Here is a 27,018-nt window from a genome sequence, read left to right on the forward strand (position 1 = left end):
CTCAATAAAGTTGTTACATTAAAAAAAAAAAAACAAAAAAACAAAAAAAAAACCTGACATGCCAGAGCCTGCCTCCCAGAGAGCTACCTGCACCAGCAGTTACTTATCTATACTACATGAAAGTTATACACTAAAGAAAGATGCTTGTTACTGGAGAGGAGCATTATAAATCTTCTACTCATGCATTAAACCATGATATCTTAGATATCTAAGATATAAACTTATATATCTAAGGAAGTGATAGCAGAAGTTCTAGCCAGAGTATTTAGACAAGAGAAAGAAATAAAGGGCATCCAAACTGGAAAGGAAAAAGTCAAATTATCATTATTTGCAGATGATATGGTCTTATATTTGGAAAAAACTGAAGATTTCACCAAAGAGCTAGAACTGATAAACAAAATTAGTAAAGTTACAGGATACAAAATCAACATACAAAAATCAGTAACATTTCTATATACCAACAGCAAACAATCTGAAAAAGAAATCAAGAAGGTAATCCCATTTATAATAGCTATAACTAAAAGTAAATGCCTCGGAATTAACCAAAGAAGTAAAAAATCTCTACAGCGAAAACTATGAAATATTGATGAAAGAAATTGAAGAGAACACACACAAGGAAATGGAAGAATATTCTATGTTCATGGATTGGAAGAATCAATATTGTTAAAATGTCCATACTACCCAAAGCAATCTACAGATTCAATGCAATCCCTATCAAAATACCAATGACAACATTCTTCATAGACAGAACATACTATCCTAAAATGTATATGGAAGCACAAAAGATCCAGAATAGCCAAAGCTATTCTAAGCAAAAAGAACAAAACTGGAGGAATCATATTACCTGACGTCAAATTATTCTGCAGAGCTGTATAACCAAAACATCATGGTACTGGCATAAAAACAGACACATAGACCAATGGAAAAGAATAGAGAACCCAGAAATAAAGCTGTACATCTACAGTGAACTCATTTTTGACAAAAGTGCCAAAAATATACATAGGGAAAAGGACAGTCTCTTCAATCAATGGTGCTGGGAAAACTGAATATATATATGCAGAAGAATGAAAGTAGACCCTTATCTGTTACCATATACAAAAATAAAATCAAAATGTATTAAAGACTTAAATCTATGACCTCAAACTGTGAAACTACTATGTGAGAAAATTGGGGAAACTCTCCAGGATATTGGAGTGGGCAAAAATTTCTTGAATAATACCCTCCAAGCATAGGCAAGGAAAGCAAAAATGAACAAATGAGATCACAAGTTACAAAGCTTCTGCACAGCAGTGAAAACAATCAACAAAGTGAAGAGGCGACCCACAGAATGGGAGAAAATATTTGCAAACTATCCATCTGATATGGGATTATAACCAGACTATATAAGGAGCTCAAACAAGTCTGTTTTAAAAACCTGAATAAAAAATGGGCAAAAGATCTGAAAAGACATTTCTCAAAAGAAGACATACAAATGGCAAACAGGTATATGAAAATGTGTTAAGTCATCATTGATCTTCAAAAACAGGCAAATCAAACCTATGATGAGATACCATCTCACCCCAGTTAAAATGGCTTTTATTCAAAAGACAGGCAATAACAAATGCTGGCAAGGATGTGGAGAAAAAGGAACCCTCCTCCACTGTTGATGGAAATGTAAATTGATACAGCCACTATAGAAAACAGTTTGGTGGTTCCTCAAAAAACTAAAAATTGTGCTACCATATGACCCAACAATCCCACTGCCAGGTATATACCCCAAAGAAAGAATATCAGTATATCGAAGACATACCTGCACTCCCATGTTTATAGCAACACTATTCACAATAGCCAACATTTGGAAGCAAACTAAGTGTCCATCAACAGATGAATGGAAAAAGAAAATGTGGTACATATATAAAATAGAGTACTATTCAGTCACAAAAAGGATGAGATCCTGGCATTTGTAACAACATGGATTAAACTGGAGGACATTATGTTAAGTGAAATAAGCCAGGCACAAAAAGACAAACTTCCCATGTTCCCACTTATTTGTGGAGCCAAAAATTAAAACAATTGAACTGGAGTTAGTGAATAGAATGATGGTTACTAGAGGATGGGAAGAGGGCAGGGGAGTGGGAATGGTTAATAGGTACAAAAATATAGTTAGAGGCTAGGTGTGGTGGCTCACACCTTTAATCCAGCACTTTGGGAGGTCAAGACTGATGGTTTGCTTGAGCCTAGGAATTCAAGACCAGCATGGGCAATGTGGCAAAAACCCCATCTCTGCAAAAAACACAAAAATTAGCCAGGTGTGGTGGCATGTACCTGTAGTCCTAGCTACTTGGGAGACTGAAGTTGGGGGCTCCCCAGAGCCCAGAGAGGTCAGGGCTGCAGTGAACCATGATCACACCACTGCACTCCAGCCTGGGTGACAGAGTGAGACTTTGTCTTGAAAAATAGTAATAATAAAGTTAAATTAAAATTTAAAAAAATAAAAATGTAGTTAGAATGGATAAAATCTAGTATTTGATAGCACAAAAAACTGACTACAGTCAACAATAACTTATTGTGCATTTCAAAATAACTAAAAGAGTATAATTGGATTGTTTGTAATGCAGAGAAAGGATAAGTGCTTGAGGGGATGGATACTCCATTTACCCTGAGGTGATTATTATGCATTGTGTGCCTGTATGAAAATATCTTGTGTACCTCATAAATGTATGTACCTATTATGTGCCCACAAAAGTTAAAACAAAATTTAAAAATAGTCAACAAAAAAAAATAGAAGTGACAGCTAATTTAGTGGCTAAAGGGGATATTTGCTACAATAATACAAAACAAATTAGAAATAAAAGTTGAAGACAAAATTTGAATCCCTGTCTTAACTACTACCTGTCCCCAACACCCTGTCTGCAGCCAAGCCATAATCAAACCTTTTAGTCTCTAACTATCCAATGTCTAGACTACCCATTTACTTCAAAATAAGAGCAACTTTCAGAAAGTTGTTGTTTTTTTTTAAGAGAACGAGTTGAATCATAACTTTGAGAGCAGACAGGAACTATACGGGTTCCAGTTTTCTTTTCTTGTAAAACCTTATATTTATCTCTGGTTTGCATAAAACCAGTCCACTAGCCATTCAGTAATTCTTAATAGCAAGGAGTGTCTGGTTTCAGGAGGCTCCTCCCCTCTTCTCTCCTGCACTTTTGGCGAGTCAGAGGCAAAGCGTTGGCCAACAGGACATTCTCATTCTGCCTGACTCACCTGCCAGTAGGATCTGTCTACTAGGTGTCCTGGCTGAGTCTGAGCATCCCTCAGCCCTTGCCCATAGGGAAGCATTGTGCATCACTGTCTTGGATAATGAGGAGGAAGATCCTTTTTATTGTGTTTACTACTCCTGTGCCATTTGCTTACTTCCAGCATAACTCTCTTGCTTGCAGGTTGCAGCTCAACAGACTTGGTCTTACACTGTAGGTTTGGGAGTGAGACGAATGTGAGCAAGAAATTGAATTCATTTTTGTTTTGTTCTTGGCAGGCAGTACATGCCACACTACTACCCTTCCTGCTCTTGTGCGCACACCTACCCTGATGATGCAGCCTTCACTGGATATCAAACCATTTATGTCTTTTCCAGTGGACAGTAGTTCTGCTGTTGGGCTCTTTCCAAATTTTAACACAGTGAGTAAATTCATTTCTATTTTGTTTGTGTCCTCCTCCATCACTTTCATTACATTTGTGAATAGTCAATAGATACAGCCTGTTTCCAAAGTGTGTAATTTTAGACCATATATTGGTTATGCTGCTCAGTTGTGCTATGAAAGATGATGCTTCACCCATAGGAGTAGCCCAAACAATAGCCAGCATGTTTATTATACAAATATTTCCACAGAAAACTTTTCACCTGTTGTGTTGCACAATTTTGATAGAATTTCCAGTGGCTTTAGAACATACGTCATTTCTGGGATGTTATTCACATGCTCAGGAATACAATTTAGAGATACCAAGACTCATTGATTTTTCCCTTCTCTTAGAAAAAAAAAAAAAAATGACTGTAGGCTTTATCTCTCTGGCTGCATTTTATTTGGGAGATATTTTAGATAAAATGTGAATCCTACACAAAATTTCTATTTGGGGCTATTGTAGATGATGTGAATTTGACTCTATTAAAAAAAAGAAAAACACTCATTTTAAATCTACATATTAGTTATCTGCAAGATACTTTGGCATTTTAAAACATAGGATAAATGTTAGTGAATTACTTATAATTACTGATGTTCTTCAGATCAGCTGACCTTCTTTTATTTCAATGAAAAACATTTTGTAGGCATGTCAAGTGGAGTATGACATCTTTCAACAATATAATTTAGCATAAAATCAATCTGTAGCCAGATTCTAAACCTTATAGTAAAAGAAAAGGTTCAACAGTTCAGGTGAATGCATAAATTGTCTGCTTGGTTGATAAATACAGTTAGTTGGGGCATTATGGTCTACATTAATGATACAGCATTATAAATGCTGCTGCAATAAAAAAAAAAAAATGCATTATCAACACCACCAGACAGCGAGCATCTGAAATACTGCAAAATGTTTCAATTTGCAAGCCTGTCTTCTGTATGAAGTGAATACAGCAAGAGGATTTTTCCTTAAGGGTTGTCAAGAAAATCTGCTGACAGGGCCTCTGTCAGGGCTTAGTGTTGTAAGGTAATTAGGGGGTAGGGCATCAGCCAACTTTTACAGAGCACTGGCCTTGACTTAGTGAGTAAACAGTTAAATGTTTTGTCTTCTTTGAGTTTTCAGAGACAAGTCAAACAGTTTAAAAAAAAAAAAAAGTTACAAAAGGTCAGCATTGTTCCTAGAGCAGTGGAGTGACTCTAGGATAAATCATGCCTGCCTTGGTTTCATTGATCCACCCGCTCCATCCCAGAGCACCACACTGCGCCATTTCAGAGAATGTGAACTTGAGGATGCCAGTGGTATCCTCTATTCAAACATGTGTGACACATTCCAATCATACCTGAATTAAGCTATACTTCATAGAACATTTATGAGGTATTTGTGTTTTGATTAATGTGCCTTTGGAAGTTAGCATTTATAGCCATTGCTGAAGTCTAGTTGCTGTCAGGAAGCAGCATTCATGATGCAGATAGTCACAAATGGCTTACTGTGGCTCACCTCTCTTTATTTTATTTTCTTTTACTTTTTCTTTTATTTATTTATTTATTTGAGACAGCCTTGCTCCATCGCTCAGGTTGTAGTGAAATGGCATGATCTTGGCTCACTGCAGCCTCCACCTTCCAGGTTCAAGTGATTCTCGTGTCTCAGCCTCCCAAGTAACTGGGATTACAGGTGCCTGCCACCACGCCTGGCTAATTTTTGTATTTTTAGTAGAGACAGGGTTTTGCCATGTTGGCCAGGCTGGTCTCAAACTCCTGGCTTCAGGTGATTGACCCGCCTTGGCCTCCCAAAGTGCTGGGGTTACAGCTGTGAGCCATTGCACTGGTCTCTTTATTTATTTATTTATTTTTAACATAAATAATACATGAATACTTATTCCAAAAATTCAAATAAAACTTTAGCATTTGTGGTAAAATTAGAAAGTCATATTCCCTACCCCTGCATACTTTTACTTTCTTCACTAGAGGAAGGTGGTCAGCAGCTGGCATCCATCCTTCCAGTCCCCTTCTGGAAGTATGTTACACATATAACTAAAAGGTACCAAGGTACCCAGTCACAGTTTTTTTTACAACTGCAATCATATGATTAGCACTAATCTGTTAGTCACTTTTTTTGTTATCAAAATGTCTTACATCTGCCTCTCTGTTTTGAAGAGCTGCAAAGCAAAAATGGAGAGAATACTTTCATAAAGGATTTTTAAAGATAAAATTACAATTTCATAATGGTTTGTTCATGTTGCATAGAGGGTACAGATGTACTAACGTCATTTTGTTTGATTAATTGTACACAGCAATTAATCTTAAGACATATTTGAGAAAACCCAAAGAGTAATTATATTAATAGAAGTTCATTTTTTTCCTTCTTGGAAGAAAATAAACATAATTTTCACATAAAAATACTATTTGGCTAAGATGAAGAATACCGCAAATAACTACATGAAATAATTATTTTACTCTCCCTGTATTATATGCATGGCATTTATTAAACAGGAGCCCTTCTAGTAGTGTGTTAAATATTAAGTCATTCCAAGTGGGACCCTCTATTATCTTGCAAGAAATGAATTTATGAGATCATTGGGTGACCTATGATTTCTCCCTGTGAGTTGCAATTTAAATTACTCTAATTCTTTTCCTATAGACTTTTCCATTCTAGTATCCAACTCACCCAATAGAATACCTAAGGGAATGTCATGAAAGTCATTGTCCACATTTTCCTAGGAAAACACTATTGCATCACCACCAATAAGTATACTGGATTATTGTATATTTGTGATGTTTTACATCTCTCAAAGTACTTAGACCTTGAAACATTTTGGTAGGCAGTGATTATTACTCTTATTGTCTAGAGGAAGAAAGAGAGTTATTGAAGGAAGAACTGAGACTTGAATTAGAATAGAATCTTTTTAACTTCAAAATTCATGTTCGGGCTCTTTGCGTCCTTGAGTCTTTTGGCCCATATCACCTCCCACCTCATTCATTGTGAACAAAGCTCAATCAGAAATCTTTTGTGCTCTTTTCTGGAAGTATGGTAGGCAATTTTCAGCAGAATCATTAAATAGAAGGAGGAAATGGTTTTTTTGAATTGTATAATAGACCTCTACAAACAATATGAAGCAGAATGTATTTGAAAAACAGCTATAATTTCTTGTTGGCAAATTTTTAAAGTATATTGTACTCAATAGTCCAATTGTTCTTTGAAAATTAGGTGAAATCTACCTTATCATTTTATTTTTAGCCAAGGTTAATATTAGTAAACATAAGAAATGAGGTCAATTTTAATCTTATAATTATTGTCAGAAGAATGAAAACACTATGCTCTGAGACCATAGTTGAAAGTTCTGGAGGTTTGATGTTTTATTATTCTCTTTAAGTAGATTTTAAAAAACATAGTTTTTTCCTCTTTCTTGTAGTGAAGTATGATAACATTATATGATAAACATAGCAAGAATGAAATGAGATCCTGTTGTATTCCAAAATAGAATAGATGCCTGTTCTATGCTAAGTTGTACCGGATGAAGAAATATGCTTCACAGTCTTCTTTTAGTGGTTGCCTTGCCTTATCCACCGCAACTGAAAGAATCTCTCTCAATGCTTATGTGTGTAAAAATAAGCAAATAATTTTAGTCTTTGTATAAGCAGAGTTTAAAGACACATGATAAGACGGAGTTTGGATCATTGATAATTTATGATGGAGTACATATCAAGGACACACGCTTAGAGGATGATGATGTTAACTCTGTGCTTCAGCAGCGTACTTTACAGAGGGGCAGTTTTGAGTCATTTATAGGTAAAAGCCTGTGTGGACCAAAGCATAAAGTTTTAAAGATCTTGATCTTAATATTCCAAAGCCTGTGCCTGCCTACCCACTAATACTCATTTCCACCATTGCTACCCCACCTTCAACTATGTGTCATTCAAAGTTCAATTTAGGTATCACCTCCTTCCCAGGAAGTCTTCTGTGACTCTTCAAGTCTGAGTTAAGTCCCATCCTTTGTGTTTCCCAAGTAGCCCCAGATTACATTAATTGTAGCAGCTGTTATACCATAGTCTAATTACCTGTTAATCTGTCTTCTTCACTAGAACATCAGATCCTTGAGGACAGAGGCTCTATCTTATTCATCTTAGTATGTTGGGTGTCTGACACAGGTGCTCAACAATATTTTTTGGAAGAGAAGAAAGGGCCCCAGTTCCTTGGTTTTCAATGTTCATACTCCTGCACCTATTAAAGGGAATAATAACATTTATGAGTTCCTTCTAAGACCATGTGATAAGCCCAAGTACTTAATTTAATTTAATTTATATTTTCCTGAGAGCTGTGATTGTTTTGTTGTTGTTGTTGTTTGGTTGATTTTTTGTTTTGTTTTGTTTTCTGTTTGTTTGAGATAGAGTTTCACTCTTGTTGCCCAGGCTGGAGTGCAATGGCATGATCTTGGCTCACCACAACCTCCGCCTCCCAGGTTCAAGCAATTCTCCTGCCTCAGCCTCCTGAGTAGCTGAGATTACAGTCATGAGCCACTATGCCCAGCTGATTTTGTATTTTTAGTAGAAACGGGATTTCTCCATGTTGGTCAGGCTGGTCTCGAACTTCTGACCTCAGGTGATCCGCCCACCTCAGCCTCCCAAAGTGCTGGAATTACAGGAGTGAGGTACTGCACCTGGCCAAACTGTCATTGTTTTTAAATCTAAAGGCAATAGTTATAAACTCGCTTCCAGCTATAGTGCCCAGCTGTCTCTGTTTGGCTGGTGTGTGAATATTGGCAAGTATTTACTACATTCCTTGTCCCATACCCCAGCTTTAAGAGTATTTAATTAAAAACAAAATTCTTAGTTACTGGATTTTATTGAAAATATAATATATGTAGTAAAGAGTATTGAGTTTGGGGAGAAGATAAGCAAATTAAATAAAACAAAAACCCCCTTGTGTCCAATAAACTTATAAGGAAAAAATGAAGTAAATAGACTTAATAAAGGCAGGATAATAAAAACCAAGAAACATCAGCCAAGTGAAAATCATTACTGAAGTTTACAGTGTTCAAGAAACAACAGAAAACATAATTATTTTCTATCTTAGTAGAGATGTTTTCAATTTTTGTTATTAATTTTTCTTTAGATTTGCCAATTTATCCATGGTCATTCTTCAGTGGTTGTATATAATGTTGTGGGAGCTGCCAAAATACACACAATTGTTTCTTACATTAGAATTAGGATCTCCTATTCCCTTTATTGTGGATTAAATTTTCATATTTGATCACAAACAACTGGGATAATATTTGGTGTTTAGTTCCCCTTAAGAAGAGACTTCTTCTGAATTGAAATAAATTGAATACTTACCAAGATGGATAATATTAATTTAATATGATAAAGTAAGTACATTTATAGGATATATTTATATATGTAGACTGCTATGAACAGAATGTTTATGTCCCCTCAAAATTCATATGTTGAAGTCATAACCCCCAATTTGATAGTGATGGTATCTGGAGATAGAGCCTTTGGAGGTTATTAGTGTTAGTTGAGGTCATGAGGTTGGGGCCCTCATGATGTGATTAGTGCCCTATAAGAAGAGCAGAGAGAGCTTTCCCTCCTCTTCGCCATGGGAAGACACAGTAAGAAGGCAGCCAGCTGCAAGCCCAGGAAGACAGCCCTCACCCAGAACCCCACCATGCTGGCACCTTGATCTTGGACCTCCAATCTCCAGAACCATGAGAAAATAAATTTCTGTTTTTTAAGCTACCCAGTGTATGGTATTTGGTTATGACAGTCTGAGCAGACTGAAACACATACCCAACTTACATGATGTGACAATAAGTAAGTAAAGTTTATTTTTAGCACCCGCACATTGTGTACATGCATATGTATTTGTGTAACTGTTCAGAGCTATAGCTATAATCAAGAGCTGACTTGGCACCACAGCCACCTGTCAATTTCTCTGCCAATTGGCAGGTGTTTTATGTGCCTATTTATTTAAAATATTTTTGTGAGTCCTGCCATGTTTTTACAACTGCTCTAGGAAAGCACAAGTATAAGGGCAGTCACTACTACTTTATTGCAAGAGGCTCAACATTCTTAATTTTGTGAAAAATAATCTGATTTTTACTGCCTACCTTGAAATTATTTTTTTCCTGAGACAAGAGCAAATATGTGGGACAGAATAAAGATGATTTCTAAGTATAAAGTTCCAAACCACTGTATGATTCTGTGAATCATCCATGACAAGCTGTGAAATGATTTATATGATTACCATTTATTTTAACATTCTAGAACCTCTGAGATTCTGACTCATTCATGGTTTGGCAATATCGATGAATATTTTAAATTTTTTTTTCTTGTAGTATAAATAATAATATATTCATCAGAGAGGTTCTAAATAAAGAAATGGGAATCAAATTCACATTTGCTTTGCTTTTAATTCATGCTATGCTTCCCATGAGGTGTTATTGTAAGGAAACCTGAAGCTAGGACATTTGACTTTTTAACTTGCATTTAATATCTTTATCTATTTAATGAAGTCTATTTAAACATTTGAATATGTATTTTCTCTTATTTGAATATTTTAAATTTAAGTAGAATACTTTTACAACCCAAATGTTAATTTTTGCCCTTTGAGTCTTCTTTGTCACTCTAATAGTGCTTGCTGTCATTAAAAATTATGTATTACATATTTCTTAGGATACTAGTATGTCCAACTGACTGTGCTTGGACTGAAGCATTTATCCCAGTCCAGTAAAATAGAAAATATGGTTTAATTTTTATTTTTTGTGACATGCTTTAAACTATATTGAAGGATTATCTTGTTCTGTATTTTCTACAGGAGTGCATAGAACTAAAATATGCCAAGATGAAATTTTCCATGGTTACTCAAAATCATTTGAAGAGAGGAGAGATAGATGGCCTATTATGCTTAGATAACTCAACAGCAACATTCACCAAATCATTAGAAAAAAAAATAGTTATAGGGAATCTTTGAAACGTGGTCCAAAGCTAACAAATATTTTGTGCAAATACTTAAGCATTGATTTCTGTGCCTAGAAAATTTTACATTTCTATTAATTTTTTTTTTTTTTTTTTTTTGGAGACAAAGTCTTGCTCTGTCACCCAGGCTAGCATGCAGTGGTGCAATCTCAGCTCACTACAGCCTCCACCTGCTAGATTCAAGCGATTTTTCTGCCTCAACCTCCCGAGTAGCTGGAAGTACAGGTACATGCCACCATACCTGGCTAATTTTTGTATTTTTTGGTGGAGATGGAGTTTCACCATGTTACCCAGATTGGTCTTGAACTCCTGAGCTCAGGTGATCCGCTTGCCTCAGCCTCCCAAAGTGCTGAGATTACAGGTGTGAGCCACCATGCCCGGCCCATTGCTGTTAAATTTGACAGAGAGAAAAAGTATGTAAATATACCACAGATGGGAAAAAAACACATAGTGACCATCTGCGCTATTGTGTCCCTCCCCCTTTCTTTCTTTCTTTTTTTTTTTGAGACGGAGTTTTTGCTTATGTCGCCCAGGCTGGAGTGCAGTGGTGCGATCTTGACTCACCACAACCTCCGCCTCCCGGGTTCAAGTCATTCTCCTGCCTCAGCCTCCCGAGTAGCTGGGATTACAGTCATGTGCCTGGCTAATTTTGTATTTTTAGTAAACACGAGGTTTCTTCATATTGGTCAGGCTGGTCTCGAACTCTTGACCTCAGGTGATCCGCCCGCCTCAGCCTCCCAAAGTGCTGGGATTACACTAGCTGCCCCTCACCCTTTCAAACCACAAGTCCTTTTAAAATTTAACTAATGTCCCTTGCCTTACTCAAAAGCCTCAAAATTATCTTACTAAGGGTTTTGTCTTCAAATCTCCCTCTTCTCTACTCACTCTTGAAACACCTTTAGAATATGCAGATATTATTTATATGGTATGTATTTATTGTATGTTTGTATAATGTGTAGTCACATTTTTTTTCTCTCTAATAAATTTCTTTTTCAGGGCATCTAGTAAAAGTCACTCATTCACAACCATTTACTGCATGTCTGCTTGTCCCTGGCATTGTGCTAAGGAGAAAGGTTGTTGTGATGAATTAGACAGAAGTTCCTCGCTGTCTAATAGAAATTGCTTCCTCTTGTATAATTCACCATAGCATAATAGAGGATTGTGCTCATAGTAAACAGTCAATTCATTTAATAAAAGCTGCCTAAAAATATCAGATTGAGACTTTGATGGTCCTTTATGAGGTAAAGGAATGTAAAATTTCAGGAGCCCATGCAAAGAGGCATCTGTGGACCCACCATGCTGTGTCCTCCTGCATGTCCCTTTCTTTATCCTAGTCCCAATGTCACATGGTTCTGGGGCCTCATCTTCAGTGCTAGAGTTTCAAGGATTATGTGTACTTGGAGGGGACATCAGATTTTCTGGCAAGACAAGTCTTTAGTCTTGGCGCTGTCCCAGGTCAGCGTTTTTCAAGAGTAGAGTCAACTTGGAAAAAGTGTCTATGTTGGGCCCTCTTCTTAAAATTTTATCTTATTCTACACTAATATTAATCAAATCTCCAGATAATTAAAAAAAGAAGAAGAGGAAGAAGAGGAAACAGGAAAATTTTAAGGGAAAAATTCTTAGCTTCTCTCAGTGACCAAAACTTTATGTCTCTGTGGTGAAGTAGGCAAGCCTAATAAATACAAAAAAAAGTAGCAAAATGTTATTGTACAAAACATTCCAACCAGCTCAGAAAATGTGTTTCTAAATTAGTTGCTCTATAAACTTTAATCAATGGTGGTGGCCACTGAAAACCTTTTATCAAAAGCTTGGGAACCCATCCAATGACGCAGATCTGTTTTCACTTCCACCTTCTAGATTTTTGTGTTCAAAATTAAGTCTCACATCCCTTGGGGGTTGGAGAGACATGCTTTGGAATATTCTGGTTCCTTTACTTTTATAGTTGCTTTTGAGGGTGCTAAAGATGAATTGGAGTGCTGTTTAGCAATCTGTGAAGTTTCAACATCTTTGTAGAGCTCAGTAGGAATCTTGAAAAAACATTTTTTACAGCTTTGCTTTCAATTTAGGTTTTCTTACCTTCCTTTTTATGTTGTGATACTTGAAATTTTTGAAAGATATAAATCATATAAATGATACCATTTTCATGAAATTCTAGTATCAGAGGGATTTAGCATATTTCAAAGACATTTTACATTAATTCTTTTAATGTACCCACATATGAAATAGGTTACATGTGTCATTGTTCTGCCCTTTTTGCAAATCAGAAGATTAAAGAATAGAATCCAGTCTTCTCATTTATTCTAGTAGAGAGCCCTACCTCTGAAAAGGAAAAACAGAAAATCTAAATATCAGAAAAGCAAAAGCTCCACCATACTATATCTTGAACTTAAATGTGTGTACTTCTCTCAGGTTATTCATGTGCGAAATATTTTTTTAAGTAGCCAATAAATCTCGTGGCTTCTAAAGTCAAGTTGAAAATTCTCCTTTGCAGTGTATTTGATTCAGGAGATAGATTCATCTCGTCAACCTGTACTTGTTTTCTCTTATTGTGAATACAGTTTCTTGAGCCAACTAAAGATCTGAGTGGTATTATAGAAAATATACCTGATTTTTTCACAGGCTTATGATTTACAAATAATTAGAGGTACACAGAATGAAATTCTCAAAACACATGTTTGGGCCTACTTAATTTATATGTTTTTCTCAGGTAGACCCAAACTTCTATATATAAGATGGTCCATTGCCATTATAGTGTGATCAAATCCATAAACATCTGCATTTCCCAAAATGAGCTGAAGCTGTTAGATGCTAAAATGATTATGAATGACTGCTATCACATGGTACATTTTTGAAGCACTTACCTTTTGAAGGAAGTAGTAGCATTTATTTATTTAGTCAGTCACTCATTCATCAACTATATCCTACCTTCTCCAAAAAGCCATTTCGAGAGTTCTTTGGGACCTCAGAAAAGTAACTCTACTTATTTTGTTCTAAAGTAAACCTCTAACCGTCCTACCTGGACTTGCCTCTGTTCATGCTGTCCAGGGAAGCAGAAAACAGAATAAAGGGGAGAACAAGGTAGGGTGATTCACTTCATTGTATAGGGAAAAAAGCACTGGACTAGGAGTTAGAAGACCCATGTCTAGACTCATAGTCTTTAATCTCAAGACCGTCACTTCGTGCCACTTTTCCTCATTTTCATGATGTAATACCTTCTTATTTTTATATTATGAAGATTTGAGTTTATTATATTTATGGGGAATTGAGGGTATATGACTGAATATTTAGAAAATTTTTGGAATTGAATGAGAGGCTGTGAAAAAAATTATAAGTATATAACATATCCCCATACTATTTCTAATAAAATACCTATAAATATCAAATGAGATTATGTTTATGAAAGGATACTTAAAACAGCAAAGCTCTATTCTTACAATATTGATATTTTAATTAATATTTCTATCCCTTTGATCTCTTTTTCCTAATTACCTCAAATAAACCGAGTTTTGAGTTTATCACTTGGGCTGGCTGTGTTGATCACTTGGGCAATCCTGATTAAGGTAGATGCTAAAGACATACATATGGCTAAGACCTCGAGTTTAAGAACTTAACAATTCCAGTTTACAATAGTTATTCCTGGGACTTAACAGGCGCTCATTTTACGTTAGCTGAATGAGATAATGCTAGAGCATACTTGAAGATCACAGTCACTTGACTGCCTGGAAACAGTACAGAGGTGCTGCAGCTGAATTTGGAGCAGTGATCGGAAGAGAGTATATTAAGTGGAGGTTGGGAATAAGCACAACTAGTTTGAATGGATTCTTTTTTTCCCTGTTTACCTTCAGTGATATTTAGGTTTCAAAAACTACATGCCATTTTGAACCTGAGAGCTGTGTACCTATGATACATTGTCATAGAGTAGTAAGACATCATGTTTTTTGCTGTATTTTTAAAATACGGTTGACTTCCAAATATAGAACCTTTATTCCCACATTATTCATTAATCAAATTGCAATTAGGTTAAAATGGCCATTTAAAATACATTTTAAATTAAGTCATAATAATCAGTATATCAAATTATCCTTCATGTATTGATAATGGAAATTTATTCCAAAAATCCCTTGAACTTTGACTGTTATACATCTCCCTTTACCCTACCCACCCCTCCCCCTCCCACACACCTGTTTTCCGGAATTTAAATTGCCATTCACATGAAAAAGACCCCCTTAACCTGTGCTCCGAGCATGGCATCTAACTGTAAGTTCGCTGCCTACTCAAAAAAGATTAGTAGTCTTAGATTCTATCTCAAAGTATTATGTAGACCTTAAGGGTATGTGCATGTGCATAAAAAATATTTTTTCTCAGAATGCAAATATCAGCCTAAATAAAAAAATTTAAATTACACAGACTAAGATATTCATAGCTCTACAGCTGTTAGAACAGCAATCTACCAGTCTTTAGACTTCTGAGGTGGTGGGGGGAGTAAAACCGATACATCTTACATCAGTTCCCTCAGAAAAGAACTATGTAGAAAGACAGCCTGCAGCATAGAGCTCATTACTTCTTGTGCAATCAGACTTTCCATTGTCTTCAGAGAGTGCTACTGCCTCACAGGCCTGGCCCCTTTAATGGATGAGTAGCTTCTAAAAAAGCATTGTGACACCCAGATGTAGAGTTCTTTGAAGCTATGCATCTGGGGAACCTTCATTTTGTTACAGTGCAAGGGTAATGTCAGAATTTCCTGGAGTCGGTCATCACAGGAAATTATCAGCAATTCATAGACTCCCTTTTACGTTTGCTTCAGCCTCTAGGGTAATCACAAAAGATTATAGTCTCCATTTCAGCTCTCATATCACTGAAATATCCTCTGCCGAGAGCATGATTGATTTCCAGAGGCCAGCTTTTAACCTCAGCTTTCGGAGGGCCAGTGGAACTGTAGTGGTTTGATAACTGCCAACAACTGATATTGTGATATTGTTCTATTGTGAGGCAGAAATTTGGTGATTCTTGACTAATTATACAAAATCTTTTTAATAAAGTGGCATATCAACTTCTCATGTTGTCAGGTGTAGGTATTTCTCCGATTATAGTTAGTGTTACAGGTTGTGGGGAGGCAGAAAGGTGAATAAAAATTTCAGATGAGTTTCGTGAAGACTTTGAAGGGCCAAGCATCCTGATGGACTGAATTTCAGGAAAAAAAGCAGAATAATTCAGAAGTATTTTTGAAAATCTTTATAAGGAGTGGATAGATTGTAAATACAAATGATTTTTGCCTCTTAACAGCCTTTTTGTGAACGTTACTGAGAGACTTGACCTGTTTCATGACAACTTGCTATGTGGTTCATGTAGGTTTCTCTTCATTGTTTGGTGAGGAATTCTTGGTGCCGTATCCATGGCCAACATATAAGCAAACTGGATGTGTTTTTAACTTGGTGATTTCATTTGCTGTATTTATTTTTCTCTTACATATGTGTTACTCTATTCAGAACATATAGAGGCAGAGAGGGCTTTGCGTATATTTGAAATAAATTTGGTAAATGAAAATAGTTTTGCCTGGAAGTAACATATATTTGTAATTTCCTTACAAATTCAGAAGAAAAGACAGTACAATTTAAACTACTTTTGGTTTGAACCATAGCCTCCTTGAAATCACGTGAGAATAATTATAAATCAAATGGACAAATGTTGAATGTCAAGCTGTACCATTAACAGAGGCTTATTCGATAAAGCAATTATCACTGCAGAAAGCAGAGTGAAGCACTCTATTAAAGCTCTTTATTTTACTTTACAACTATTGGATATTTTGTACACTATAAATACAGAGACAAATTTAAACGAAAAATGTTTTCCACTAAGAAGAGCTATTATGTCTACACATACCTATTTATACAAAAGGGCAACAGCAAGATGAACAGATGACATAAAATATTTTTGCTATCAACTTTCCACAGAACCACTCAGGGACCACTTTCCTAGTTAAAGCCCTAAAATGTTAAGTGTGACAAGGTGAGCCTGTGAGGAGGAGAAGCAGTAGAATCAACACTGATATAGCTGTGACATCCTTGGGTGGGAATCAGGGAAGGGGAAACAGATAACTATAGGATATCTAGTTAAAGAGGATATTTATTTATATATTTTTATTTATTTATTTATTTTTGAGATGGAATCTCACTCTGTCACCCAGGCTGGAGGGCAGTGGCATGATCTCGGCTCACTGCATTTGGACCTCCCAGGTTCAAGCGATTCTCCCGTCTGCCTCCCCAGTAGCTGGGATTACAGGCGCCCACCACCACTCCCAGCTGATATTTGTATTTTTAGTAGAGATGGGATTTCGACATGTTGGCCATGCTGATCTCGAACTCCTGACCTCAGATGATCCACCCGCTTCGGTCTCCCAAAGTCCTGGGATTACAGGCATGAGCCACTGCACCCAGACTAAAGAGGAGTTTTAGATAAACAGTAAACAAATCATTTTTAATGTCAGTATGTGCCATGCAATGTTTGGCAACAAATAGTTTAAAAATTATTTGTTGTTTACCCCTAAAATTCCACTTTAACTGGACATCTTATATTATTACTTGCTAAATCTGGCAACCATAGAAAGAGATGTGGGTTCAGGTGTTACCAGAGGAGGCTCAAACAAGTCACTAAAATTCTCCAAATCTTTCTTCATTTTCAAGCTAGAAAGACTGAAATCAGGCTGGTAGATCTGGGGTCCAATCTACCTGCTTTCACCAGAACTCAATTTCTAAAAACTGAGTTTTATTCTATTGAGTTTCCAGTTAGGATTTTGTTTGGGTGGGTGGGGAGGTTCTGGGGCTCAAACGAAAACAAATTTTTTTTTTAAAGTTTGAAAATATACATGATCTCTGGCATTTTACCACTGTGTAATGGGTATGTGGCATGGGGAATTAAGAGCCCAAAATACTTAGGATTAGAACATCGCACATTTGTTACTTTGTCTAGAGCTTTACTAGTCCTGAGTTGTCATGTTTCTTAGTGAAAGGGTAAGAAATGTGTTGGCCCATATTTGGGAGAAAAATGCTTCATTTCCACTTAGCTTTGCAAAATGAAGAAATATATTCAAACAGAAATATATTCAAAGGTCCAGGTTTCTCTTTTGCACTTCTTCCTGCCTGGTGGAGTTTTCTTTTCATCTTACGCCTTTTTAATTTGTGTCATGGACCTCAACATCAGGATATATCTGATTAGTTACTGAACAGCCTTTCAAACTTAGCTTTGACAGAATGGTTTTGAAAGGATGTCAGTTAATGCATGTAGCTGTTCAGGAGAGGTATTGATTTTTAAATCAAGAAAGTGTATTACTCCTCTAGTCTCTTAGAAAGCCCTTGTAACATATTTTTAAGCTCGTTTGCCAGAAAACAAGCAATTGTATCCTTATTTGGATTTGGAGATTTAGCACCAGTGTTTTTTAAAACTACGTCTATAAGTATCAGCAAGTATTCTTCAGTTACTTGTATACTTTTTTTTCCTCTCCTAAAAAATAAAGAATGCTATTTTATAAAAAGATATTTCTCAGATTTATTTTTGGCATTGAATTTTATGTTATGGAAATTTAATCTGAGGACAATTTTGGGGATTGTTTTCAAGTCACTATTCAAAAAGAAGACAAAAGGTCAAAAACTGATTATTGTCTTTTAGCTCAGATATTTGACCTGTCCTTCCAAACTTTGGGATGGATCTCTCTTCACATGTGCTATGGAATAACCATTTCTCATGACCTACCCTCAAATGAATCTCTATTTCATATTTTACATATCTACTGAAAAATTATTCTTTTAGTCTGTATTCCTGAAATATTTCTCATTTTATTTCACCCCAAGGAGATACAATACTAAATAAGCAAACAGCCAACCCATTTTATTTAGATTATCTTGGTGAATCTAGTTGCTGTTCCTATCACTCAGAATAGTATACTATAACCAGTTTTGTTGGTATTTATCTTTGGGTGATAGAGCTTATTGTCAACTATGTAAGTCTTGAGCTATTCATTGTTGCTGTTAAAATATAAATATAACTGAGAAGTATAAAGTATAAGTACTTTGAGGACAGTAACTTCTCCAAATACAAAGCATATTGATAGTACTTATCATCATTTTATTTCTTCTTTTAGGCTACTAAAATTCACAACAGAGGTAAATTCTTATTAATTCCCTAAAAGATTTCCAGGTAGTTTTTCATTTTGCTTAAAACACCTATAATTTTTCTCATATTTTTTTCAAAAGTGCATATACTAATATCATATGAACTTTTGTTATGCATGATCTTTGAAAGATGTTACAGATCCTTAAAATCTTATGTATACTTTGACCAAAAATTAGGAACATCATATCTTGAAAATAAAATGAAAAACCCTATCAAGAACTGTCTTAGCATCCTGATGGAAAAATACCTGTCTCCCCTAATGACTTCTAGTCATAGCTAAGCATTTGCTTATTCAAGAATGGAAACAAACAAAAAAGCACAGAGTTTTCTTAGAAGACATAATTCAGCTCATTACCTTCATGCTTTTTCCCTACACTGAAAACAGCAGTTGCAGTTGGGGTTGAGGGTGGTCTGGGCTTCTTTAATAAATCACATTAACCAACCAGATCTTTCAGTGTGCATTTAAAACCCAAATATGAATACCTATGTGATAGAATTTCAGTTATTTAGTTTACTCATTTAAAACTCAAGTAGGAACATCAACACCAAAAACATTGCTGGGTATTGTATGTTAGTGACTGTGAGGTATAAGTAAACACTTAATTAAGTCCCATAGCCATTTCAGAAATAAACTGAAAGTCTTATTTGTTAAACTGAACTTGTTGAAAAGCTCTTTGATGTGGCTTCTTAAATTACCCAGCAGCGTAACTACAGCTTTGCTGCATCATTCTTGATCCCGGGCAGCATGGAAAATCACCAGGCATGTGGAGCTAGCCAGGAAAATGGAACATTTTACATTTGGACTGACCATATTTGTTACATACAAGGATCTACTGTGAGAGTTAGACATTCAGCTTCAGTCAGGTACCCAGGCCTAACCTTATGGCATCTTTTATTAACAGAATAACTTCTGTCTGAAAAAGAACTTAAGAATCTTTTTTCTACTCAGAACAGTTTAAAAATTATCTGTCGAAAGCATTACTAGGTTTCCACTAAAGAGAGGGAGATGGTGAAATCACCCAGTCATTTGCTTTTAGCTTTTTTACTTTTACCATTTGGTAACTCCTTATGGTTCTAAAACGTAAAAGATGAAAACATTATTTTGTTGTAATATCCTCAAAACAACTCTTAGCGCTTAGACAACATACGTATTTATTTTAAAGACAAAAGAAGTAACTCATGGTCATTTTGCTATTCTCTCACCAAGTTCCAGGCCAACCACACTGTACAGAAACCTGTTAGAAAGGTCTCCAGATGAAAGGTGTCTAGTACTTAGCACTCATCCTTAGATAACTTTCAAAATGCAGATTACTTTAGTTTACCTTTCTTCTTAGGATTATTATGATGGTGGTAGCTCTGAGATCAGTTGTTGTCTTGCTACTTGGTAGTTGAAAAAGAAATCCTCTGCAGATATCTCACAGACTGACAGACTGTATTGGGAGGAGCATGTCTCTTAGTCTACAGGTTTTATCAATTGTATGAGTCTGGATTCTGTATCAACTTCTCTAAATCATGGAAGAGTTTTTTGTTGTTGTTGTTTTGTTTTGTGGGTTTTTGTTTTGTTTTGTTTTGTTTTTTGCGTATTTGGTATGACTTTACATGTAAAAGTATCTGAATTACAGTGGGTATCAAGGCAACAAAAATGTGTTTTTAAAAATTCTTCATGGTAAAATATTGTTTCTTTCCCATTCTTCTATTTTATTTTTTTTTCATGCTACTTACAACGCTCTGAAAAGATCTTATTTATTACTTTAGAGATTTGGGTCTGGGTCTTCCCAACTAGAATGTTGGATATTTGAAAGTCTATTCTCCACTATATGTCCAGCTCCTAAAACAATGTATGATAGGTACTTAATAAACTTTTATTATATGAATAAAATTTCAAGAAAAATATAGTAAATATACAAACAAATTAGAAATCATGCATTTATAAATGTGTAATATCTGGAAAAGGAGCAAAAAGTCCTAAGGAGAGAACTGAATATTTAAAGTTGATATGAAACCCTTACCTCTGAAAGAATTGGACCTCTTATAACCAGTCATCTAGAAAAAGGACATTATTTTATGACAGAAATCCCAAAATAAAATGAAGATGAAATTTCTGCAAAAAAAATGACCAGCAAATACAGAGTTTAGTCTTCTTTTCAAACAGATCTTCAAGATACATCACAGGATTTTTTTTTTTTTTTTTTTTGACTTTAGTCAACCTTTCTGTCAATGGAATATACACTATTGTTTGGTAAATCCCAGAGCTTTTCAAAGGAAGCCTAACAATATGGAATTGGAGTGAAACATATCAAGCTTTCTAAATTCATATTTTAGAAAACAGAGGGAAAAAATGAAATACTATTCTGTACTCTACTCTGATAGTCTGTGTCATCTCTGGGCTGACTCCCTTGTGTTTTCTATCAGGAATATATACTGCCATTAAGGAGGCTCTAGAAAAGTGGGAAAAACTGAAATCCTGGGGTCCCACTTGATTTCGGCAGCTATTAGATGTTGCCAATAGTCAACCAGCCTCAAAATACTTAAAAGCCTGCAACATTTTGATAAAATAGTAGTAGTAGCAATAGTAATAAAGCTTTACTGGATCCAGGACTTAGATGTAATGTAACCTGTCTATTAGTTTCTGAAGTATTTGTTGTGTTGTTATTGCCTTTATAACAGTTCTGAATGACTGGTTAACTTTCTGCTTGGGTAATTGTATCCCAGTGAAAGAGGGGCCCAGTTAATGTTGTTGCTTGCAAGCTACAACCAATATGTGGTTTCAGCAAACAGCTGGGGATTCCTGAGGAAACCATCTCCCCAAACATTTGACCCTTGGTTTAATAAACAGTTTGTGGAGAGAGTGACATGCGATTCATCTTTCTTTCAGCAGAACTGATAGCATTCAGGTGGACCCTTGTCAGGGTGCTCTGGGTAGGAGAAGCAGTGTCAGCAAGGCAAGCCTCAACTTTTACACACTCCAGATGCAGACATGCAGATCCCATGGTAGCATGCACTCTCTGTGTAACATTCCATGTGGTGTATTTTTTTTTTTCTTTTTCTTTTTCTTTTCTTTTCTTTTTTTTTTTTGAGACAGAATTTTGCTCTTGTTGCCCAGGTTGGAGTGCCATGGGGTGATCTTGGCTCACCACAACCTCCGCCTCCCTGGTTCAAGCGATTCTCCTGCCTCAGCCTCCTGAGTAGCTGGGATTACAGGCATGCACCATCATGCCTGGCTAATTTTATTTTTTTTTTAGTAGAGACAGGGTGTCTCCATGTTGGTCAGGCTGGTCTCAAGCACCCAACCTGAGGTGACCCACCTGCCTCAGCCTCCCAAAGTGCTGGGATTACAGGCATGAGCCACCGCACCTGGCCATGTGGTTTATTTTTAATGAAACTTCTGAATTGAAATCCAAAATAGTACAGAGTTCTATGGTTTCAGCCTGGGAAGCATGGCGAAACCCTGTCTCTACAAAAAATTATCAGGGCATGGTGGCACGTAACCTGGAATCCCAGCTACCCAGAAGGCTGAGTTGGGAGAATCACTTGAGCCCGAGAGGCAGAGGTTGTAGTGACCCAGACTGAGCCACTGCATTCCAGCCTGGGTGACAGAGAGAGGCACTGTATATTAAAAAAAAAAAAAAAAAAAAAAAAGAAAAAAAAAAATTCTATGGTTACTACTTAGTGTTGCAACACTATGCAATCCTTTGTATTTCTTGATCTTTAAGAGAAAAAAATTGTCTTTGTTATTGCTGTATCTGTTTCTCTTTCTATTCAAGTTTTCAAGGATTTTGAAAATTACAACATCAACATAAAGGCATATGGTCAGAGTCTTTAACCGTGAAAGACAAAACCCATTTTAAAGTAACTTTAGAGAAACATTGCTCTTCGGTGACACAGCTATCACTTAAACATGTTGCTTCATGAGTATCTGAAGTTCTATTGAGACCCTATGGTCACATCCTTTCCCATAAGGCTGATATTAAAAAAGGAAGGGATAAAAAATAGTTATTCTTTTTGTACTACTGTCATTCCATAATATCACAGTTTAAAAGTTGATACTTAGCCAAACTTCCAAAAGCCCCAAAGTCACAAGGGTTTAGTAGCCGCGGTCTGCTTAGCAGCAAATCGAGGACAGGTGCAAATGATGACTACCACTTGCAAACATGTAATCTCTAAATATTCCCGGGACATTTTTTTTTTTTTTCTGTGTGCAGACCCAACAGTTATAATGAGGAAAGAGGACAGGACAGCCCAAATTTTTATTTATGGCTTTCCTGAAGTTGCACAGGAAGAAATGGGCTTATCCTAAGAATATCAGAAATGAGTCAGAAAGAGAAAACCTAGACTCGCTTCTCCAGAAAACTTTTCCTTTAGCACCTTAGGTTTGTGTAGATAGCTACCTTCCAGGCTGCAGAAGTTCCAGGAATGCTCATCCATTCTTCTCCAAACTCATACCCTTTAGCAGTGCGATGCAATACACTCACGATTCCTGCAGTGTTTCTTTAGCAGGGAACAATGTGGAGGGAGACTCCTACCTGTGTTTGAATGCTGACCTATGAACTTGAGGTTGATTCATTACGGAACCTCTCAAAACCTTTGATTCCTCATTTGTTAAAGGAGGATAATAATCATGTCTGCCTCATGTGATGATGGAGACTACAGGAGGTAATTCCTTAGTGTAGTTCCCAGCAAATCTCAGTAAATCAAAGCTGCTCTTATAATGATGTCTATTACTATTACACAGCTAGAAAAAAGAAAAAGAAAATACCCCTGGGAGAATAACACATGAATGTCACTGTCAGAGGGGGGAAAAAAAAGAAAGTATGGGTGGGGGAAGAGGAGACAGACCTTTTTGTGCCTCTCATGCCTCATTGTTTTGCTTAATGGCAACTTCTTTTCCCAGCCTCCAATTAAGTAAAGTCTGCACTACCTTTTTCACTTTTTAAATTATGACCTTTTTTTGTGTTTTACTCATTTTCCTCTCCAGTCTGAGACAGCATCTAAAACATATTGGATCTCTAGAAATATTTGCTTGATGGCTGACTTTAATTTGTTTGTTTGTTTATTTGTTTGTTTGTTTTTGATGGCGTCTGGCTCTGTCGCCTAGACTGGAGTACAGTGGCGCGATCTCGGCTCACTGCAAGCTCCGCCTCCCGGGTTTACGCCATTTTCCTGGCTCAGCCTCCCGAGTAGCTGGGACTACAGGCAGCCGCCACCACGCCCAGCTAATTTTTTTTATTTTTAGTAGAGACCGGGTTTCACCTTGTTAGCCAGGATGGTCTCGATCTCCTGACCTCGTGATCCGCCCGCCTCAGCCTCCCAAAGTGCTGGGATTACAGGCGTGAGCCACGCGCCCGGCCGACTTTAAATTTTAAAAGTGAAGAACCTGGTTTCTATTTCTGTTTAATATAAGAGCTACCAGGGCCTACTATACTGGATAAGTAATAAATGCTTACCAAATGCTTTTTAGAACATTGGTTAAAATAGATCATTAAGTTTAAGGTAAGATTTTCCCATCTTTACAAATAGTATGGGCTGGGCAAGGTGGCTCACGTCTGTAATCCAGCACTTTGAAAGGCTAAGGCAGGAGGATCACATGAGGCCAGAAGTTCAAGACCAGCCTGGGCAACATAGTGAGACCCTGTCTCTACACTAAATAAAAAAAAAAAAAAAAAAATTTACTGGGCACGGTGGCACATGCCTGTAGTTCTAGCTACTCGGGAGGCTGAAATGAGAGGATCATTTGATCCTATGAGTTTAAGGCTTCAGTCACGCCACTGCCCTCCAGACTGAGCAGCACAATGAGTCTCTGAGAATAAAATAAATAGTATAGATAAAAGAAAGTCCTGTACAATTCTCGAGTGGTCTTTTTGTTTTGTAATGGGGGTGATGCCCAGTTCCCATCCCAGTGTTACCTGATGGCTAGTTAAATCCTTTTAAGAGTTACCTGATGGCTAGTTAAATCCTTGTAAGACTCTTATAAGAATAGAACTCAAATGTCATGCCTCTTGAAAAATATTGGGATATTTAAACAAGTTTACAATTCTATTTTCTCTGCCTAAAGTCCCATATAGCAAAATTTTCTAGAGTCTAAATATAATTTAGTATTATGTTAAGTTGCTCGAGCACACAGCCCCCATCTTAGATTCATCCTACCTTTAGTGAAGTGCTGCAGTGTGTTTATTTTCCCTGTGTCTAGGTTTCACTTGCAGCTGCATATTTGCATATGACTTTTTACACTGTGGAGATGTAAATTACTTTTTGGTTTACCCAGAGAAAGTCATGCTCTTTTAAAAAAACTCACACAGATTTGTAGTCCTTGTAATCTTGAATACACCAAAAAAAAAAAGCTTGTTCTTATTTTGATATTGAAAATATAATAGATGGTGTGATAATGCCAGCTTCATTAATTTATTTTATAAGTACTACAATGTAATTGTTAATTTGTCCATACATGGCCTCCAATTACCTCCTCAATTCCTGGTAACAGCCGCAACCTCATCTTTCATTTTTATTACCTAGCAGTTAATTGCACTAATAGGTCTTGCTTTTCATTTCTTCATGACTTTCATTAGAAAAAGTGGCAAGTGTTAACTTTTGCTGCATTTTAGTTAGTGTTTCAGGCTTTTACTCAAAGAAAAGCAAGGAAAATGGATTTTGAAATTTTCATGTAATTGTGCTTCCTAGACTCAAAATTCCAGATGACTGCTTCTAACTTTTACTTTTTTAGAAAAGAAGAGGCTTATTTGGGACCAGTAAATTTTGCCAGGTAAGGAATATTGGTAGCTAGATGTATGTGGTAGGGTATTTTTTTTTCTTTAAAAAAGCTTCTTTTGTATTATTTCCTAATGAATTATAATTTTCTAAATCCATACACACCTTTTTTTGCACAATGTGAACTCACATGAGCTAATTTGACTACTTAATACGACATTTGTTAATGTAAAAGATATAAACATTTAAGAAATATTTTGCAAGTACTTGTTTATTTTAACAATCAAATGTCTGTGAGATGCCAAATGAATCTTTAAAAGTGAGAATTTGTTATGTAATTGTAATACCTCCAATAATTTTTGAGTAGTCTACACATGAAATCATTATGATACAGAAACATAGTTTTGACTATACTAAAATGAGTTACTTGCATTTATCACATTTTAAATTTATGATAATATTTTTATTAATCCTAAACTTTTTTTTCATCCTGAAACTTGGTGATAGAAGAGAAGAATTATCATTGATTTAGTTACATGCATCTCATTATAACTACAGCGAACTGGCATTGCACTAACAGAGGAAAAAATTTAAGTTAACATAAACTAATATCATCGTTATTTGATCTAGCTTTTAGAGCATTGTACTAATGCTAAGAATAAAACTTGAGAATTTTACCACTTTATACTTTTTTAAAAAGTATCTGAAAGCCTTCTTCATTACTGTTGCATTTGGATCCCATTGAAATGACTTGAGTGTTTGTAGTTATTGTATCACAGGGCAAATACTCAAAACATTAGTTTGACAGTGTCTGTTTCAAAATCAGATAAAGTGACAAGTGGGACATTCTTTTTTATTCCAGTTAAAGTCTCTATTCAACTAAATCATGTCCCCCAAAATGGCATTTAAATATGAAAATATAACTATAGAATTTTATGATAAACAGCAGAAGAAAAGAGATTTAGACTAGAAGAAAAAGTGAATCGGGGGGCGGAGCAAGATGGCCGAATAGGAACAGCTCCAGTCTCCAACTCCCAGCACGAGCGACACAGAAGACCGGTGATTTCTGCATTTTCAACTGAGGTACTGGGGTCATCTCACTGGGGAGTGCCAGACAATCGGTGCTGGTCAGCTGCTGCAGCCCGACCAGCGAGAGCTGAAGCAGGGCGAGGCATTGCCTCACCTGGGAAGCGCAAGGGGAAGGGAATCCCTTTTCCTAGCCAGGGGAACTGAGACACACAACACCTGGAAAATCGGGTAATTCCGACCGCAATACTGCGCTTTAAGCAAACGGGCACACCAGGAGATTATACTCACACCTGGCCGGGAGGGTCCCACGGCCACGGAGCCTCCCTCATTGCTAGCACAGCAGTCTGAGATCTAACCACAAGGCAGCAGCGAGGCTGGGGGAGGGGCGCCCGCCATTGCTGAGGCTTAAGTAGGTAAACAAAGCGCTGGGAAGCTCGGAACTGGGTGGAGCTCACAGCAGCTCAAGGAAGCCTGCCTGTCTCTGTAGACTCCACCTCTG

At 36.5% G+C, this 27,018-nt stretch overlaps 1 protein-coding gene across 8 annotated transcripts in view; it reads left to right on the plus strand.

The window, feature by feature from the left end:
* Window positions 1-27,018, plus strand: part of ZNF385B (zinc finger protein 385B) — a 439,446-nt gene that overhangs the window by 318,405 nt on the left and 94,023 nt on the right. For 5 of the 8 annotated variants that reach the window (XM_017868262.1, XM_017868271.1, XM_017868265.1 and 2 more), the window contains 2 exons: window positions 3,512-3,654; window positions 25,507-25,545. In XM_017868262.1, the coding sequence (XP_017723751.1) occupies window positions 3,512-3,654; window positions 25,507-25,545 (182 nt within the window). The remainder of the gene's footprint in view (window positions 1-3,511; window positions 3,655-25,506; window positions 25,546-27,018) is intronic. The other 3 variants (XM_017868263.1, XM_017868266.1, XM_017868269.1) reach the window with 1 other exon arrangement.

This window comes from Rhinopithecus bieti, unplaced genomic scaffold (assembly GCF_001698545.2).
Source record: "Rhinopithecus bieti isolate Rb0 unplaced genomic scaffold, ASM169854v2 scaffold_3062, whole genome shotgun sequence".
NCBI classification, from domain to species: Eukaryota; Metazoa; Chordata; class Mammalia; order Primates; family Cercopithecidae; genus Rhinopithecus; species Rhinopithecus bieti.